At 35.3% G+C, this 20,708-nt stretch overlaps 1 protein-coding gene across 2 annotated transcripts; it reads right to left on the minus strand.

The window, feature by feature from the left end:
* Positions 1-13: 13 nt before the first annotated feature.
* adgrg11 (adhesion G protein-coupled receptor G11) lies at positions 14-18,917 on the minus strand. 2 transcript variants are annotated; one of them, XM_079639248.1, is made up of 19 exons: positions 18,805-18,917; positions 11,683-11,851; positions 11,066-11,329; positions 10,903-10,965; positions 10,270-10,347; positions 9,985-10,122; positions 8,731-8,769; positions 8,564-8,632; positions 7,878-8,061; positions 7,376-7,535; positions 7,110-7,244; positions 6,486-6,593; positions 6,350-6,392; positions 5,738-5,838; positions 5,446-5,564; positions 4,487-4,752; positions 4,100-4,187; positions 3,231-3,526; positions 14-1,052 (listed from the first exon to the last, which is right to left on the minus strand). In XM_079639248.1, exons 2-19 carry the CDS (start codon positions 11,756-11,758, stop codon positions 907-909), a joined length of 2,373 nt encoding a protein of 790 aa, XP_079495374.1. In that variant the 5' UTR covers positions 11,759-11,851; positions 18,805-18,917; the 3' UTR covers positions 14-906. The 2 variants fall into 2 exon arrangements, with proteins under 2 accessions (XP_079495374.1, XP_079495373.1); XM_079639247.1 differs by lacking the exon at positions 18,805-18,917 and having other exon boundaries at positions 11,683-11,902.
* Between the last annotated feature and the right edge of the window lie 1,791 nt (positions 18,918-20,708).

The raw sequence follows: 20,708 nt of genomic DNA on the forward strand, positions 1-20,708 counted from the left end.
TTTTTTTATTTTTGCAAACCGATTTGTGAGGGCATTTGAAATAGACCTCGCCATTCGAAATGCCATTATTTTAGAATTAAACCATTGTGATTGATATAGTTTCAAAGGTCCGTGCAAGTGTAATAAAAACTCAGGGTTCACAGTGTAATACTTTTTTTCAGGGTTTATGTTTCTGATCATCAGTAAAACATGTTAGCGCAAACACAGACTAAGGCATCACAGAAAGTTAAACATGTAGGGCTGTGTATAGGCCTACCTAGCCTATATCAATAGCTCATGTGTGAAAGACTGAAAATATAATAACCTATTGTCTGCATTTCTACATTTATGTATTTTGCAGTCCTTTTTATCCAAAGCCACTAACAAGAGTAACAAAGCAATTCATCAGGGAGCCAATGATATGCCAGGTCTGATTAAAAATCATAAAAATGTCCTACTACTATTTTAGTACAGTAACCATTATCCAGCTTTCCCCAGGAAAAATAAACATACAAATGATAATATACAGTGTAAAACAAGTACAGCATTGTATTATAATGAAAACCTGCTACTTTTCTAGCAGTCTCTCCAAGTAAATGTGCAGTCATGAAAAAGAGACATAGGCCTACTATAGGAGATGAAGATTATGTTATTATTCAGCAGAGTTGTGCCCCATTCAGAACTAAACTGGGAACGTCTATAAAACTCCAGTTTAGTTCCTAAATTGGAATTGAGGTAGCAAACAGGATGCAATAAAGTGAATTTCTCTTCCTGTAAATTTAACATCCAGCTATTTAATTCAAACTCAGAAACAGCAACATATGTTGCGGAAGAAATTTGCACTGAATTCACTCTAATACTGCAAATGAATGCAAGGTATCTATAGACAGATATGACATCTCAAATGCACAGATACAGAGGCGACATTCAGATGGTCCCTTTGGCGGGTGTTGGTGTTTGGTTATCGTATGGGTTTTCTGTGTTGGTGTCTTCAGTCATGTTGCTGTCTTCTGAAGGCACAGCGTCTCCAAAGAAGCTGCCCGTTTTCATGTAATATATGAACAAGAAGAATCCTATAAAAACACAAGCATTTAATACAATATGAATGTGATAGTATGTATATGGGTCAGCAGACATAGCCTAATTCCAGTAGACATTTTCCTGTGAACAGGGATTTTGTTTCGTGTTTTTAAAGTGTATTTATAATATAACCTGCCCTATGAAAACTAACATCTTCACCCTTTATACAAATTTTATTAAAATATGTTAAAGATTTTTTTGAGCATATTGCATAGCTGTGCTTGAAGTGAATAGCTTTATTTGTGATAACGCCTTTTAAGTATTTCTTTTTGCATAGTAAAATAAAACCTGTGGCTTTAAGTTTGGCTTTTCTTTGTCAAATAATTTTGTCAGACAAATAGTTTAGTGTTTTGTTCTCCCCTTATATTTAAAGTATTAAAAAAATATTAAATATTTTCCTCATATTTTGATGGTTTAATCAAACTTGCAGGGCCATTAAAAACAAATATCCCCTCCAGATGTCACTTCTGGCCATTATTGTAGATCTGAGTCTAATGGATTATTAAAAAAAGTCATATTTACACACAAAAAAAAAAAAACGTTTAAATGGGTTTCTCTATAGAAACCTAGGGATCTTGACTGAATTTTAACCCCTTCAGACCTGAACAAATAAGCTTTCCATTGATGTATGGTTTGATAGGATAGGATAATATTTCGCCGATATACAACTATTTGAAAATCTGTAATCTGAGGGTACAGAAAAATCAAAACATTGAGAAAATCGCCTTTAAAATTGTCCATTTATGTTCACGATTGTGCTCCATTCACTCACAAAATTAAATGTTTTATATAATTATGGTAGGAAATTCACAAAATATCTTCATGGAACATAATCTTTACTTAATATCCTAATAATTTTTGACATAAAAGAAAAATGGATAATTTTGACCCATACAATGTATTGTTGGCTATTGCCACAAATATACCCGTGCGACTTCTGACTGGTTTTGTGATCCAGGGTCACATATAAGGTGCAAATTGAATATACATTTGCATAATTTAGGTAAAAAGTGGGCTTACTCCTCCTGTCTAATCAGTTAGCCATGCCTGTCTTTTGTGAAGCTCGAAGCTCAATCAGATTAAGTTATGGGTCACATCTTGTGATTAGTTGATCAGGCACTAATTAGTGACCAGGCATTACTCATATTATACAATTTTATTGGTTTACACAAAAAACAAGTGATGTCCATTTCAATGGAAGCAGGGTTTGAAGGGGTTAAAGATCCCTTTACGGCCACTACTGGACTGTAATATAACATAATATAATTAATAAAATAATATAATATACTGGTAGTATAATATAATGTTTATGAGCTCTACAGTTATATGAACGCATGTGTTAGCCCATGTCTTTCAGCTTTGAGATTGTCTATATGCTAAATGTTGTTAAAATTATAATTTTAAAGCGCTTCTATTATTCTTTTTTGAATATTACCTTTCATGTAGAGTGTAATATAGTGGTAAAATGTAAAACGTCTGCAAAGTTTTAAAGATCAAAGTGCACGACAAATAAAGTTATTGTCTTCCAAAAGAAAGAACAGATTCTGAACTTCTGAAACGAGTCGTCAGTACTTCCAGTCTCACTTCAATGTAACAAATTTGCATAATGCCCGCATATGGTCTTCATTGGCTGCCTGCGAATGACAAAAAGGATGAGAACTAGTGCTGGAATTAATAAGGAAAAAACTACGCCATTGTCGTATCACTGTGTATCAAGCGCTGAGGAAGAGATAGTAATGGACGGTTGGTTTTCTACATGCGCTATTAGTGGTAGACCAATCACAACAGACTGGGCCATCTGACCAATCAGAGCACAGTAGTCTCGCAGAAAGGAGGGGCTTCGAGAGACCGAATCTTTGAACAAACAGTTTTCAGACTCAGGTTTCAGAAAAGTGTTAGTTTACACGAACCCGTGTATATGCCGTCTAGAGCATGCCAAACCTGTAGGTGGCAGTGTAACGAGAAGCTCAAGCCCACGTTAGTCAATCAGAATCCCGAAAATAGTCACATACTGTGACGTCGGCTGCCTAAAACTCAGTTTTTCTCAGTTTACATGCAAACGTGCAAACAAAGTTTTCCAAAATCTCCAGTTTTTAGAAAGAATCATTTAAACGGGGCCTGAGAAATGTATGCAATATATGTGTTTAAATGTTCAGCAGAAAAGCCCTCACCTTGGAAGGAGTTTAGTATGGTGAATATGTAGTACGAGGGCACAGTCAGACTTCCGTAGCTGAAGAAAGTGAAACTCCAGGTGAGTCCCAGCAGACAGCAGAGGCCCAGGATGGTGGTGATGTCAAATGAGGCGGTTCCTGAGCGCTTCACCGCTGCAGTTTTGTTAAACTTTCTCACCTTCAGCATGGAGAGCCAGCGCAGCACCACGATGCAGGTGCAAGAGGTGAAGATGAAGACGAAGCAGTAAAAACCGATGTTCACGACGTAGTGGACAGTGTTGTCTAAAATCCAGCACCTGCAGGGAAAATAGTGCAGGTGGTTAAAGTTGACAAAATGACCTCTGTTTATTATTGCGCATAACTATTTACCATTTACTAAGTGAATCATGAGAAATATCTAGATTTGATTACTGACCATTATTTTCTATAATAAATATATTTGATTGACTAAATTTAAACCAAATCTGATTTTTATTTTATAACTTAATAGAAAGTAAATATTTTCCCACTTTTTTAAGTACAGCTGTTTAAATGTTTCAATATCTAATCAGCCAATCACATGGCAACTCAATGCATTTGAAACTTTCAATGCAAGGTGAAACTAATATATTATATAGACTCATTACATGCAAAGTGAGATATTTCAAGCCTTTATTTGTTATAATCTTGATGATCATGGCTTAGCTGTAAGGCTTGAAATATCTCACTTTGCATGTAATGAGTCTATATAATATATTAGTTTCACCTTTTAAGTTGAATTACTGAAATAAATGCACTTTTGCATGATATTCAAATTTTTCGAGTTTCACCTGTATGGCTGCCATTATATTTTAACAATAGTGTCTTATCATATTTTGGGGTCTACTTACATGGTTACATTGCTTGTGTCCGTCTGTATGGTCTGTTCACCATATTTGCCAAAGATGAAAATGATACTGACAACAAAAGCAGGAGGAGCTGAAACAAATAGTTGACAATGCAATTGTGGTATAAGAATCAATAGTCTGAGGATTAGATCAGACTTTAGATCTAGATTTAGTATTTTATCTGTACATATGACATGAATTCTATGTGCATGTTATATCCCAGGATGATGATGCCAGGATGTTGCTATTATGGTTAAGGTACTCTGAATGGTTGCTTACTGGCCCACGTCAAAAGCATTCAAAGTTTATGGGAATTTTGCCAGTCAAAATTGTGCGTCTGATCACAGGCCACATAATTCAGCATGCATATGTAAAGGTTTTTGAACTCACCCCACCCAACCACAGAGATCTTGAGGATGTAATGTTTGATGACGATTGCGTGTTTGGACATTTGCAGGCAGAGGTGTAAAGCCTCCACGGCAAACCAGGAGAAACTGGCCAGCAAACTGTAGTGCATGAACCCAGCCATGACCTTGCAGGCGGTGGGGCTTTTCGCACGTGCAACGTACTCATTGGACAGGAAGGCCAGGTTGAGCAGAAACAGCGCCAAAAAGAGATTCATCAGGACGTGGGCTGAATTAGTGGCCTTCGCTTTCCTGAAATTGAAAATCCATAAACAATTAGTATTTTGGATCCGTGCTTTGGGAATTAAAAATGTTTCAGGGTGAGTTGCACAACTAAGGAATATACCTTTGATAATAAATTTACTTTAAACTTTAAACATTTGATCCTGGTTTTAATTTACCAGTTAACTAGCAGGTAGTTATTATATTATATTATATTATATTATACTTCATTTGTGCAACCCACCATACAAGTCAAGCTCAATTCACAGCACTTGTGGCATGTTGTTGATTAAAATGGATTCATTCATTTCCACTTGTCCAACTTTTTTGTGTGAAAAAGTTAAAAATCTGGGTTACAGTGAGAAAGTGAATGGGGCAAATCTGTAAATGTTAAAATATTCAATGTTTACAAAATGTAAACAACATGCATGTTAACATGATGTTATTGTAAACAAAATGTCTTATTAATCTTTTCAGTGTAAAATTATATGCAAGTTTGTGGTTTCACTAACTAAACACCTCCCTTCCGAGAGTCTTCTCTGCTATATTACACATTACATGAAAGGTAATACCTAAAAAATCATAATAGGTGCACTTTCAAGAAATTTAGAGGAAACATAATGATTTTTTGTAATCAACATTACGCCACAAATGCTGTCGATTGATGAGATCATATTGGGGATCTCACATTTGTGAACATCGGTACAGAGACTCATGTCTCACCTTAAGAGAAAGTGAATAAATAATCCGACTACCAGGAAAAACATGGAGAGGCCGCAGCCGATGTACGTGATGTAGGTGAGAGTGACAAGGTCATTTTGGGAAATGGTTACCAGAGGAACCTGTATTAAAACATTGTTCAGTTACACGGGTCTGTCTGAACGTTTGCAATCTTAAAATATCAGTAACCACAAAATGTTAACATAAATAAATAAACATAAATCTGAAGGGGGCAGTAGAGAACTTATAATGTGAGTCAAACTTCACAGATTCAAGAAGGAAACGGAGAACCTACCATAAGCACAGCGAAGAAAGTCAAGTGGTTGCAATTACATGTTATATTATTTCCATCAGTAACCGTAGTACACCCTTCAGTTGTCCAGTTTGGCTTATTTCCTGGTGAAAAGGAGGGACTGGTTAGTTTTGAGTTGATTTAGAGAGAGTTAATGAATGTTGATTTATGATCAGAAATCGACATTCATGCTCCACAGCATCTTAACTTGGTCTTTATATTTCTACACAAAACATTTTTAAAGCATTTTTCTTTTAAGATTTACAATTTTCAATTGTATAGTAAAATTACATCAAATTTAATTGAATAATCCTTACATATTATGAATTAAGAATTTTAAAAGAGTAAAAAAATAGAGCTTAATAAAACATTTTGTGTAAATATTAATGGAACAAGGGAATGGACCATAGTTTATGTGATTCATATTTTTTTTACATTTTATGAGTTTAATTAAGCAAATTTTTTAAAACTCATTTAAAATTCTTAATATACATATAAATATCCATTTATTAAGAATACTATATTCTTGATATACTGTATGGATATTTATCATATCCATATTCCCTTTAATTCAAACTAATTAAATATATATAAAAACACAAAAGCATTACAGACCGCTTCCATCCCATGAGTGACAGACAGGAGTTCCCCTCATGTTCTGCAGGAAAAAAATAAGATATTTAAAAAAATAAGATTTGAGACTAATTTAGAAAATTTAAAAATAGTTTTTCTTCCATGCACCATACATTACCTCTGTATTGCTGAAGGCCAAACTGATGTTTTCAGTCAGATTTGAAATTGGTGTCCCCATTTCGATTGCATAAACTTCATTCCCCAAAACCGTACTGTTGTTTTCATCCTTTAATAAAAATGAAATGGGATTGTTTTTGTTTTTTGGATTGCTGAGAAACAGAATCAGGCTTCTATATAGAAACATTAATTTTCATTAATGAATAGATTAAATAAGATCAATGTCAGTAGTGAAACAGGCATTTCAATGTTCAGGATACTCAGGATTTGCATGCCTACAAATTTTTATTTTATTTTAAGCCACACATTTTATGAATACAGGTATTATTGATTATCTGTTTGCAAGAAATCTAGTTTCATTAAAATCACTCATTTAAAAGAATGTCTTGTGTTATGATGCACGAGTTAAAATCATTTAAGCGCATAGTAAAACTTGACAAAGCCTATAGTTTTCCAGGTGTAGCATGATAGAATCATTGAAAGTGCACTATAAACCTTTATATATCTTTTGTAATATAAACATATCTCTCTATATAAGCATACAGCTTGTGTATTACCTGTGCGTACGGCATGAAAAAGACCTAAGCTTACATTTCACATGAAAAATCAAAGTTTTCTTATATACCTTTGACATGTTGGGAAATCTGAACACACCCAGAAAAGCATTTCCTGCCCTTTTGTTGAACGCTTGCAGTGAGGCTTCCTTTGGAATAGTGAGAGCGTTGGGATAATCTTTCAGTACGTAAATATCATCTATAACCTGTAAACATAAGGCGATTTCAGTGCTGAGTTCAGTTCAGTGCATGTTATGTTTTTAAGAGAGAAACATATTTTCACCACATTATGCAGAATTAAACAAGATGTGTGTATGTTTGTCATCTTTACACTTACTCTAATGCCTGTTTTTGCAGAGTAGATGAAAGCAGACTTCTTGGCATCAGACACATTTTGAATTTTCTTTAAAACCCCTTTAACGCTACCCATGGAAATAGATGCTATGGTCAAATTCTCCATGAAAGACAGCAGGCTGGAGAGATTTTTCATGGCCATACTGAACAAGATACAAAATGATTTGTGTTTTAGATGTGATAATATCTTTGATTTAAGAGGAAATTAAAAAGAAAATGGTACAATTTACAACCATTGAGACAACAGGTACTACATAGAGGGTTAGATGGGATAAATCCCCTGTGACAACTAGCCCCGGTCTCCCCTATTTAATATTTTATTACTTAATTACAATATTAAGTACAGCAAGTTATTATGGAAACCTCCTGAATATGGTCATTTATTTTACAATTTAAAAGATAAACTAATGCTTGTATAATAAACATTATCTCTAAAAAAAAACTGAGTAGACTTAAAATCACTTTTGTTTTAAAAAAGTACTTACGCAGCTGCTCCAGCATCTGTCTCTCTTTTATTAGTATTATTAGCGGTAAATAGATTCGACATTTCTTGGGGTATTTCTTTGAGTTCATCCACATTTTGAAAAGCACTTCCACACTTAAAACAAGTTGCATTATCATTATAGATCTTAATGGTGTTCATTTTACTTTCATCACCTGCATTATCATCTGTGTAAAAACAGAAAAGTTAAAAGAAAACAATGAATATGGAATGATTATGTAACAAATTCACATGGAGGCAAGCTGGTTAAGAACCCAAATGCAACTTTACTTTGAAACATAATCAAACACAAAACCAAGACATGGCCAGGCATGAAACAGAAACAAGGACAACGACATGAAACATTCAAGACAAGACCAAGACACAGGGCAAACATGAGGGCTTAAATACACAAGACTTATGACTAGACAAGGGACACCTGTGAACAATTAAACAATGAACCAATAACAACATGACACAAACAAGGGAACAGGTGGCAGGATCACATGACTAGAACAAGGGATCACATGACATACATGAAATAAGAACAAGGAACAAAACCCAAACCGTGACAGATTAAAAGCAATATATACAGCATTGTGGTTAAATTACACTTTTAGTGTGTTCAAAAAGTTATTAAAGCAGAACCGTCTGGTTTAGAAAAATAGGCATATTGAAACACGTTCTTACCACTACAGCTGGGATCATATTTTGCGCTCTCACATGCCTTTGTGGGATTCAGGCAGGTCATCCTACAATCTTACATACACAACACACATAATTATAGCATATACAGCAGCTGGTGACACTCTAATACATCTTTAAGATCATATTTAGACTGTTGGGATAATACTTACTTATGTCTGGAAATGTTTTTGAAATGGTCCAATTACAACCTTTAATAAAGAGAACAAAAATATGCTCTTAACAGATACCTGAACTGCAAAAGACCAACAACACGCTTAAGGTGAATGAATGTAATTTCAGTAAATCATTTTGAAGAAAACTTTCAAGCAACACTACAAGGATTACAAACTTCAAAACTGAATTATTTGTAATGATCCAAGGGAAAATCAGTATGTGGCGTTTTGGCCTCATTTACGTGTTGTCATCAGTGTTGGGGAAGTTACTTGAATGAATAAATGCTTTACAATCTCAATAGTTACTCTTTAAAAAACTAATCGCGCTACTTTTTATGGTTGTACACGTGTACACTTTCAACCACATTTCGGAGGTGGACGATGTGACAACAATTTCATTCCTGCAAATCCAAACAATTTAAATAAAAAGGGCCCTATTTAACCGATCTGAAACACAAGTATCAAACGCGAAACGCAAGTATCTTTGTGGGCGGATCCCGGGCGCTGTTGCTATTATACCGGCGGGATAAATGACTCTAGCGCCCGATGCAAATCTAAAATGTGTTGGTCTGAAGTCGCTACATTACTCATAGCTGTGGTTTGGGCGTAACGTGAAATAAACCAATCAGAGCGTCCTCTCACATTCGCTTTAAGAGCAGGCGCGCTTGTTCCATGGCGGATCGCTATTATAACGGCGGATTTGCCGGCACACGCAACTTACATGATGTAACGGTGATTTCGCAGTCTTCAGAATTAAGTTTCCTGGTTCTTGATGGATAACCCACTTTGTCAGGTGTCCTTATATACTGATGTGTCTCGCCACTATTGATCAAACAGGTTTGATCCGTCATTACTACAATTAGCCTGAATGATTTGGGTAAATGTGTAATCTAGATTTATGCCTATTTTTCACATCTTCATGGACACCACAATGATTTCCCTCGTGTGGTAATATTTTTCCTTGTAATTATTTATGGTTTGCAAAAATATGAACTGTTGCATCTGTGTAGATGAGAGAAGCAAAGTGTATGTGTGTTGTGCACACGCTACATTATGGCCAAGCATGCGCCCTTAAAATAGCATCTGAATAACGCGCCACTGACTTTAGACTAGGTTTCTCCTGGTCTGTGGCGGAATTGTTTTTTGTAACTGCAAAATAGCGCCAGGGAATGTTTGCGCCGGAACACGCCTCCTCTATTTCTAAAAAGCATACAAAATAAATATAAGCAAAATGAAAGATTCTTCATTCACCTTGTTCTGCAATCCATTTTGTCCAAGTGTAATTTTTGCAGGGCCCTTCTATTACACATTGATCTGATATAATTGATCTGCTTATGTTGAGTGTGTATGCTGAGTCTTTAGAGTCTTTAAATAAAGACAAACCAAAATCTGCGAAACAACAGGTTAGAAAACAAAAATAACTCAAAAATAAAGCGATTTCCTAAAGAACATTTAGAGGTTTTCATTATGTGAAGATAATGGTGCTAAGCAGCTCATACAAAAAATCAATACAGGAAAGGCTACATTCAAACCCACCGCTGCTGTTTATTGTAGACAGTGAGGCGTTATTTTCTTCAACTGATAAAACAGTGACGTTGAACTGTTGCCTCACAGCTGAAAAACAAAACAACGAGGCCTTAAAAAACAATTCACCCCATCTATTTGCATTGAAATGCATGATCTTGTATATAGTAGGCCTATGTATGAAGCCTTTGACTTCCCATCCTACACTCTTTAAAGGATTCTTCTGTCAAGCGCTTTGTATTTTATGGATTAAGTTTTAATTAATTAAGTTCTATATAAAACTCCATTTAACCTTTAAGAGTGAACTTTTTTTTTTTTTGCAATAATCCATTACACTCAGATATACGTCACAATACCGAAGAAAAGATTTGTCCATTTCATTGTAACTTTAAGATTATTCCTGTCCAGAATCGACCACTGCAAACTTTATCATGTTGAGTTAATGACATTGAGATTTTAAAAATGGCTCTAGACCTATTATAAACTGTTAATGGCACAAAAGATTATGACTTTCTTTGTTTTTGAGATTATTACATGCAACAACAACAACAAAAAACATTTTGAGGAATGTTTATACATGTATGTAGAATGTAGAAAGTTTCTGTCTTTAATATGCTGTTTAGGCCACATTTGGTTTCTCCTTACCTGGCAGTTGAGAAGAATTACACCAAAAAACAGATTGGTTCTGTGATATGTTCCTGCAATCACCTATTTAAAGAACAAATGATAAACAATGTGGTCACCAAAAGTAACTTTTATGTACATTAAAATAAACATTTACCCACTACATTTAGTATTTTACATTCACCTGTTCTCATGTATCCCATGAAACCATCTGTACCGAGTATGAAGATGCCCTCCGTATCATGTCCATTGCCTGAATCTATGGACTGAGTTGAGGGTTTTATTTTATTAAGTAAAGTACAAACAGGTTTCCTAGGTTTATCCTTACACCATTTTTCCAAATCATCTTTTGCAGACTCGCAGAAGAGGGCAGATATAAGCAGGAGACCACAGATGTTCCACTTCATCCCTGACAGGATCTCCAGGTTCCTCAAAAACATCTGAAGAGCTGCAAGAAGAAAAGTGTAAAACTGTATTTTTTTCTCTCTCACTCTTTGTAGACAATAAGAACAAGAGTTATCTAAAAGAAAAGAAGAAAAAGGATCTTTTTTTTATCCTTTGAGAATCCAACATCACATTATCTCATACAATGTTATGTAATATTGAGTCAAATGGCATTTAGATTTTAGCATTTACATTTAGAAAATCATTTTATTCAAAATTATAAAAAAAAAGTGAAAAAGCAAAAACTTCAAAAGTAAACCAGCGTAGAACAAAAGATAAAATCCGTTACTGAATTGCATCGTGTTATTTTACCACTTTATTTCCCCTGTTGTAATATAACTGAAACAAACTTCTTACCTGGTGAAGAGACGTTGAGTCTTTCCAAATACTTCAGTGTCATTTCATCAGATATAGATGGAACTTCATTTTGCATGTAGCATTTCCTCCCTCCCGCTGTGGTTTTGTGTTTTTGTTAACCACATCTCTTCATGCAAACCAGCTAACGGGAACAGCGGGACGAGACGCTCTGTACGGTTAGATGATTATATAAGCAAAGAGTTTCCGCAGGCTTTCCAGGGTTAATGTTGTAAAGTTGATCGTAAACACAAGGTTTATATGCAGCCGGACAATGATGCACACAAGAGAACAGGGATCATTATATGAAGCATCAACAAACATTATAAAGAAGCAAATAAGGTGATACAGTGAAAATATAAATAACAAAATGTTCAATAGACCCAAGTCATGGATTTTAAATGTTGTAGTTTTATATGAATGATTATTTAGGGGCGACAGTGGCTCAGTGGTTCATGTAGATTGTCTACAAACCGGAAGGTTGGTGGTTCAATCCCCGGTTCCACCTGACCAAGTGTCGAGGTGTCCTTGAGCAAGACACCTAACCCCAGCTGCTCCTGACGAGCTGGATCGCCTTGCATGGCTGACACCGCCGTCGGTGTATGAATGAATGAGTGAGTGAATGGGTGAATGTGAGGCAATATTGTAAAGCGCTTTGGTGGCCACTGGGTCTGTGAAAGCGCTATATAAATGCAGTCCATTTACCATTTACCATTTAAAATAACAGTGGTTTGACATCTTGGTATATTATTTGACAGTTTTGTGTTTAGTGAAAAAAAAAAAAATTGTTTACATTTTACATTATTGCTTGTACTTGGTCTGCTGTTTTTGAATTGATTTCTTTTTTTAAATATACATACATATATGTATATGTAGCCTATATATATATATATATATATATATATATATATATATATATATATATATATATATATATATATATATATATATATATTCAACTTTATTTATAGTGAGCACATTTAAAGTAGCCTATGTGTGCCAATAAAGAAACTGACTTTTTTAAAGAAACTTTCCCTGAAAAAGATTTACCGGTACAAAAAATATATATTTGGTTTTGCATTTGCATTAATTATTTAATTTTATATAAATACATTTTTATGTTATTGAGTGTTATTTTATTTTATGAAAGTTTATCAATAGGATTTTTTAAAAACTTTTGTAGTAAATAAACTTGAACTAACTAACTAACTAGTTTGTAACTTTTTACATTACTTACAGTGACTAACTGTGACATTTTCTCCCATGTTATGGTTAAAATGTAAAGCATCACTGACATCACTGATGATTTTCTATCACTGCCACTGAGATCAGCGCAACTGATTGTCACACATAAACACAGATAGAATCGCAGTCTTACAAACACAAACATTCTCCTGATGCCTAACAACGAATTAGTAAATAGAAACCCTTGTTCATTTCAAGCTCGCAGTAATCGGTCATTCATCTGATTAACAAATGAGGTGTTCAGCCACAGCCGAACAAATGCAACCTTGTCAGTTTACGGGACATTTCAAAAGGCTTTCTGTAGAACTGAAGCACACACAACAATATTTTCTTACTTAGTATTTTTGTCTTGTTTCCAGTCCAAATATCTAAAAATTCTTAAATCAGGATGCATTTATGAGTAACATGTAAAAGATTTATGGGGAATTTTAAATTAAGTGAGTTTTTAATTTAAGAAAAATACTTTATTCAAATGGAAACAAGAGTATTTTTCTTACCCCATTGGCAGATAATTTAGCTTGTTTTAATCAAAAACTCACTTTATTTTGATTCCCCCCCCAGAAAACAAGACTTTACTTTAGTAAAGGCATCTTGATTTAAGAATTTTTACAAGCATCACGATAATTTGACTAATGACTTGCAAAATGTACACCTTTTTTTTTTTCAAACAAATATTCTTTGAAAAGTACTTTAGTGTAATGTATGAGAGAGCGATAACAGTTTAATCATGTTTATGAACTGCTGCCACTAATAATTCTGCATATATGTACAATCACTTCATTTATACATAGGATCGTTATTAAAAGTGTACGTGCGCCCGAAAGCCAAAAATGGTGTGCGCAAAAAAATATTCACTTATAAAACTGTGCGTACGCCAGAACCTGCGCAGGATTCACTTTATAAATCCCAGTCAGCGGAAGATTGTGCGCACATGCGTCTCCCCGAAAGAACCATATACGGAGCTTACAAGTTGTAAGTTACAACGCCTAGTTTTACTATGCATATCCTCATCTGCATATCATTTGCATATTCATCCACGTGATAACATGTTTAACGGTACAAGACAGAGGCCCAAATAAAATCAAAATATGCAATTTGGTGTAGTTGCTGATATTTATATTGCCAGAAAGTAAGATGAAATTCCGACAGCTTGTAATTTAAATAATATCTTTATAACTGTCTACAGTTAAATAAAACAGTCACAGACTACTTACATAAAAGGCATATATATCAGTTGTCACTCTATCGTCAAATAACATGTCTTAAGATGATATTTAAATGCTTAGCTTTATTATCAAAGGTCTGTATTGTTTTTCTTGTAGAGGGCAAATATAATACAATGCAATATAATGATGATTGAGAGATTAACAAATAACCGTTCCTCATTTGATACTCACATTTTGATACAAAATTATGGATAATCAAGTAAACATAAGTTCCTTCAGTCCAGTAATTTTCATAAGCTAATAAACACTATAAAAGTAATTCTCATGTTTACTTTATAAAAATTAGTAAAAATTACAAGACTTTTTACATGCTAAAAATGTATAAACTATTACTCATAAGGCAGAAGACATGCATGTAGTAGATTGTTCAACGGGTTTTTCAGCAAAGTTTTGATCATGTTGATAATTTAGAGGCCTTAGAAACTTGCATATCAAATATGATACAGTAGACATTAAGCATGCATTACCTTAGCATTGTCATATCATAAAACATAACTTTTAAAACGGGGTTTAAGTATTCATTAGCTCTTCGTTTTGTATTCTTGTTTGTGTTTTGTTCTGTCATTCTGAACATTTTCTTTTCTTCATTTGTAGTGTTGATTCTCACTAATATCGGGAATAATGTCAGGGGTCATTATGAAACAGTTGCTAGTAAATATAATTTAATATATAATATAAGTTATTACGTGAAATATTTTTAAACATTCTATTCTTCGGTTTTCTTTTGAAGCATTTCTTTTTGAGCTAACAAATCATTGTTAAATGTATGTTAATGTATATTTGGAATGTACTTTCAGAAAGGTGTTCAATTTGACATTTCAATTCTTCTCAGAAAGAGAATTTAATGCTGATATTTCGATGCAGTGTCAGGGTTTCACCAGTAGAGCACGCTATAACATTTTTTATATTTTGGACACTGTGAAGTGAAGTGACTGCCCTAAAGTTTAAGGAAATAAAGTTTAAACTGAGATCTGACCTCAATAAATAAGATTTTAAGTATTAGACGTAAAAAAAAAGTCCAACTCTGACAAAATATGTTCAGATTGATTACAGTTATAGGACACACATACACCGTTTTGTTTGGCATTTGCAGTGACATATGACTCAACACAAAACCAAACTTATCTCACACCTAAGGAATGTGTGCTGCTTTCTTTGCTATTTTTAGAGCCCAGTTGTATTTGTGGTACTAAGGTGGTTTGACATCTTTTTTTCAATGAACGCACACATGTTTATAGGATGCAGGTGCTCAACACAGGAGATCCCATGGGACCCTATTGGATGCCAGGCTGCAGTTTGCTGACATCATCTGTCACCATCTTCCCTTCGGGCTCCGGCTGAGGCTGGAAATGTTTCCATTGATCCGGAGCTGCTGAAGTTGACATCATCTCTGGGATTTCCAAAGTAGTGTTTTCTATACACGCATATAGGCTACCAGGTGAAGCTCGAATTTTTTTATTTATATATAAATAAAGGTGACTTGACTTGACTCTAGCATCAAGGGTAATTAACTAATTATATAATCTTGAAGGTGATCTAATGGACTAGAATCACTCAAACATCAAATTTAACAATCACCGGTGTGCCTCAAGGTTCAGTGCTCGGTCATCTTCTTTTCTGGATCTACACAACCTCACTGGGCACAATCATAAAGGCACATGGCTTCTCTACCACTGTTATGCAGATGATACACAGCTCAAGCTTTCATTTAAACCTGATGACCAGTCTCAGCTCGTATCTCTGCCTGCCTTTCAGACAACCAATTTTGACATTATCATAATGTCCTTTATTACCTTATAGCTACTTTTTATTTGTAATTGTACAATAAAAAAATGCTGTGGCACTGGCAATTTTAGGCTCATGTTCCTTGCCACTTTTGTACAAACGTCACAGATTTTAAGATGGTAAATAGTGTTAAACGCAGCTGAGAGTACCACAACTAGCTACTCTTAACCATTGTTGGTACTATAATTGTTACCTGCAGTAATATATGGTGTTTAATTAAGATATGTTTGTTTTTTCATATGTGACCCTGGACCACAAAACCAATCACATGGGTAATTTTTTCCAAATTGAGATTTATACATACTCTGAAAGCTGAAAAAATAAGCTTTCCACTGATGTATGGTTTGTTATGATAGGACAATATTCGGCCGAGATACAACTATTGAAAATCTGGAATCTGAGGATGCAAAAAAATCAAAACATTCAGAAAATGGCCTTTAAAGTTGTGCATTTATGTTCGCGATTGTGCTGCATTCACTCACAAAAATAAATATTTTATATATTTACAGTAGGAAATTTACAAAATATCTTCATGGAACATGATCTTTACTTAATATCCTAATGATTTCTGGCATAAAAGAAAAATCGATAATTTTGACCCATACAATGTATTGTTGGCTATTGCCACAAATATACCAGTGCGACTCATGACTGGTTTTGTGATCCAGGGTCACATGTGTATATATAAATATGTAATTGAGAGTTATGATAACGTTAAAAATTAAGGAAGCAGCTAGCTTTGTTTTTCTTTTTAATTGTAACAGAGTCTAAATAAGTCTGACTTCTTCCCACTCCATTTCGAGCAATTGATTGATTTATGTTATGAAAGTAAGGTGAATTTACTTTGCCTTTGTTATATGTCACTATATTGCTCGAAATAAAATTTCATTTCAATCTGTAGCTCAACCTTGCAAAGCTCCTTGTAATCCCTGCAAACCCATAAGTTGACCACAACATCACTGTGCAACTGGGGTCCACAACACTAACCATCCAGGACAGCAAGGAACCCGGGGGAAGTGCTTGACGACAAGCTGAGCTTTTCCACCCACATCTCAAGCAGATTAGCGCTCAATAACATTAGGAAAATCATACCCCTCCTGTCAGAATATGCAACATCAACTCGTCCAAAAGCTTGTAATTTCAAGACTGGACTACAGCAATGCTCTACTAGCGGGCCTGCACGACTAACCCTCTCAGCTCGTCTAGTCTTCAATCAGTCTAAAGAGGTCATCGGATGCCCATTTTCCACAAGTTGGTCTGACTCTTTGGGTCTTCATGTAAAGTTTGTAACATACTTTGGTTCAAATTCCTCAATGGTTGTGTAAAACACCCTTTTTATCTCCTCAAACACAGCTCTGTTCACAGTGACCTGTTTCGGTGCATGTCTCTTTAAAGGGTTAGTTCACCCAAAAAATAAAAATTCTGTCAGTAAATACTCAGCCTCATATTTTTCCAACCCCGTAAGACTTTCGTTCATCTTGGAAACACAAATTAAGATATTTTTGATTAAATCTGAGAGATGGATCACTCCTCCTATTGTAATTGAAACGTGCCAGCCCATAAAAGACATCGTTAAAATAGTCCAAGTGACAGTGGCTTAACCATACATAAGTTTATCAAGTGACAAGACAAGACTTGACGGCTTGAGTATTGAGACTTTTTTTAGGATAAAAAAAAAAAGGAGTGAATGGATTTTTCCATTGTATGGTGGTTGTTTCCACACACTGCAAAGACATGTATATGCAAACACCATATAAAAGTGAATTTTGCATCTGATGATGACCCCTTTAAGAGGAATCATGTTACACCCCTGCTGATCTCAGTTCTAACGCTGGCTTTCAGGACAAACCACTGGAAGTGCTCCCCCTACTTCAACCCACCACTACTATAAAATGTATGCTCCCTCCCACCAGCTCAGGTCACTGAATGAGAGACGTCTTGTTGTTCCCTCACAACGAGGCAAAAAGTCACTCTCCAAAACCTTCAATCTCTCGGTTCCTCTCTCTGGTGGAATGAGCTGCCAACCTCCTGAGATCATCACATCTTTTAAGAAGCAGCTGAAGACGCACCTCTTCCACAAGCACTTCATGATTTCACACTGTTAAACCAGTACGCACACACAAATCTGCATTTCTTCTCTTCTACAGCTGGTTTCCTAGTTGTCTAAATAAACCTGGCGCTGTGTATTGTTGGCTCTTTGATGAATGCTTTTCTTTTCTTCTGTAAGTCGCTTTGGATAAAAGCGCTGCTAAATGTAAATAATTTCTCATCTGAATAAGTAGGGAATATTACTGTAGGATACTATACACTGATGTTCGTTTAATTTTCATAAATGTTTTATTTCATTTTTTAGTTTAGTACTTCAACTTATTTATTTCAGTTAGTTGGTTAGTTAAAAAAAGTTTTTCATATAATATTTAATATTTTACTAATCAAATATTTTTATTTAAGTTTTATTTCATTATGGTACTTCATTTTAAAATAGTTAATATTGAAGTTAATAAAGTATATATTTTTTAGTTAATAACAACAAGTACTGTATGTATTAGAAGTGTGACTGTATTTACAGGCATCCTAAACGGTACGATCTCTGAATACTGTGGTCAGGGCAAAACACAGTTTCTGTTATTGTTTCTGTTTGTTTTCCAATTGTAATGCGATATGCAACTGCAATCAAAGATTGGACTGAATATCTGTATAGGCACAAGTCTCAGATTATTGCCAATGTGTCTTATACTTTAAATCAGCCTGCTGTACCAACACATCTGAAAATAATCGAATTAGCTTTAAAAAAAACTCTAAATCATTGCGACTGCTAATTGCTTTGCCAGTTCCTTCTGGTTCAAATTTGACATAATAATCTGTCTACCTTGAAGCATGATGTCATGCAATCTTACAACCATGATGTCACTTCTGATTCGTCTTCGGTTGCGCTCGTTCATCTGGGGACTCGTTCCTCTTGTTAGGCGAATCACGCACTGCTCTCCACACATCTAAAGTTTAAACAGGAGAATGACAAGTTAACACTTTCTGGACCAGTTAGACCCCAAACATGATGTTGTAAATGATAAATGTGTGATATATAGATTGTAAAATGGATCAAAACTAAAATTAGACATAAAATAAGTTGCGGCTAAAAAGACATGGTAACACTTTATTTTACAGTGACCTTGTTACAATGTAATTATACATTTAAGTACGGAGTAATTTTAAGCAACTACATGTACTTACTATAGGGTTAGGGTAGGATTAGGGTTTGGTTGAGGGTTAGTTGCATGTAATTATGCATAATTTACTGTTTACATGTATGGTAAGTACATATAACATATGTAACAAGGACACTCTAAAATAAAGTGTTACCAAATAAAAAAGTAACCAAAGACATTAACAAGAAATAATATAAACAACCAAACTGACAGATGCTGAACAGGAGCTACGTAAATATTAGCAGTGAATCTTAGCAAACACTGTTGCAGTAATACAAATATGTGTGAACAAACACAGAAGTATGAATTTTACTCCCAGAGCAAAAAGTGTGTTAATGAAGGCCTGTTTGTCACACAAAATACTTCTTAATATGAGCAGACCGGCAGCAACAACATCATGTTTGGCTAGCATTTGGATGACTGACAGAAGCCTAACCACACCCTGTTTAAGCAATTGTGGTTTGTTACTAGGAGTCCACGTTGTTGCTCGGCCAATCAGGTTGAAGAGAAGTTGACCTTCTGCTGTGGGTGTATCCCTTCAGGGCAAAAGAGAGCAGCCGCAAAAACATATGAATGACTGAGAGATCGGCATGAGCAGCCAATGAGGACGCAGCACGGATCTCGCCAATCACAGTTGCTTTCTGTTCTTCCGGACAGTTACCAAGTCACTGTTACTGCCTGGGTAAGCTGGGGCTGCTTGCTATTGGTTGAAAGTGCAGAAAACTCAGCGCCTGATTGGCTGAATTAACACACGCCGTTGCTAGGGAGCTGCACCAATCACAGAGAGGCAGAAGTCAGCTGTTTGGTTTCTAGGCAGGATTTACTCACTGAGATGTTTTGGCGGGAGAGCGGGGAGGAAGGAGGGGGCTGTAGAGTGAAGTGGAGCATGTGATATGTTTGTGTGTGTGTGTGTGTGTGTGTGTTGCTCTTCCTCTTGTAGAATCTTTCTGATGCAACATGCAGTTGTGAGGGAGGTGTCTCCTGGGCCTCTTGTGATTTTTTTTTTTTAACAGGTCTTTACTATGAAACAGGAACCAATGATGTAGCTGTTGCCACGGAGGCAGCGCCAGCGTTTGTTTTGCCTCGCTCTCATCTCTCGTACTTCCCCATCCACAGTTACCGTAGAAACAGAGTCACTTTGAGTCTATTTCAATCCTCTTCCTCTAGTCAGAGATTTGTCTCTACCTTATCCTCATCTGAAAACCATCCCAGCATTTCAGCAAAATGAAATCCCTGCCAGCAATGTGTTGTCCTGCACTGACTAATGAAGTTTGCATGCTGGCTTAAAACATTCAGACAGGCTTGTATAAAGCTTACACACTATAAACTAAAAGATGTTAATCAGCACATTCTTTTGAGTTTTCTAGAACAGTAATTCATCTTTAAATTAGCCATTGCGACCTCAAGGTTGAGAAGCGCAGCAACAGTGTGTGCAGGAATGCTGAGCACAACGGCTGTCGGAAAGGATGATGTCATTGCAAGTGAGTGAGAACAGGAAGACAGTAATATTCAGGTGACTCACTGCCCATTTACAACAAGTGCACTTGAACGTGCACTTAAATTCTGG

Source organism: Phoxinus phoxinus (assembly GCF_949152265.1).
Source record: "Phoxinus phoxinus genome assembly, chromosome: 16".
In the NCBI taxonomy this organism is placed as follows: Eukaryota; Metazoa; Chordata; class Actinopteri; order Cypriniformes; family Leuciscidae; genus Phoxinus; species Phoxinus phoxinus.

Excerpts from the sequence above, each read along its gene's own strand:
- adgrg11 (XM_079639248.1), bottom strand. The coding sequence starts at position 11,758 with ATGCAAAATGAAGTTCCATCTATATCTGATGAAATGACACTGAAGTAT. Across the intron at positions 4,188-4,486 it reads GATCTCTGTGGTTGGGTGGG|CTCCTCCTGCTTTTGTTGTC; the intron begins GTGAGTTCAAAA and ends TATTTGTTTCAG. Across the intron at positions 1,053-3,230 it reads CATACTAAACTCCTTCCAAG|GATTCTTCTTGTTCATATAT; the intron begins GTGAGGGCTTTT and ends GTGTTTTTATAG.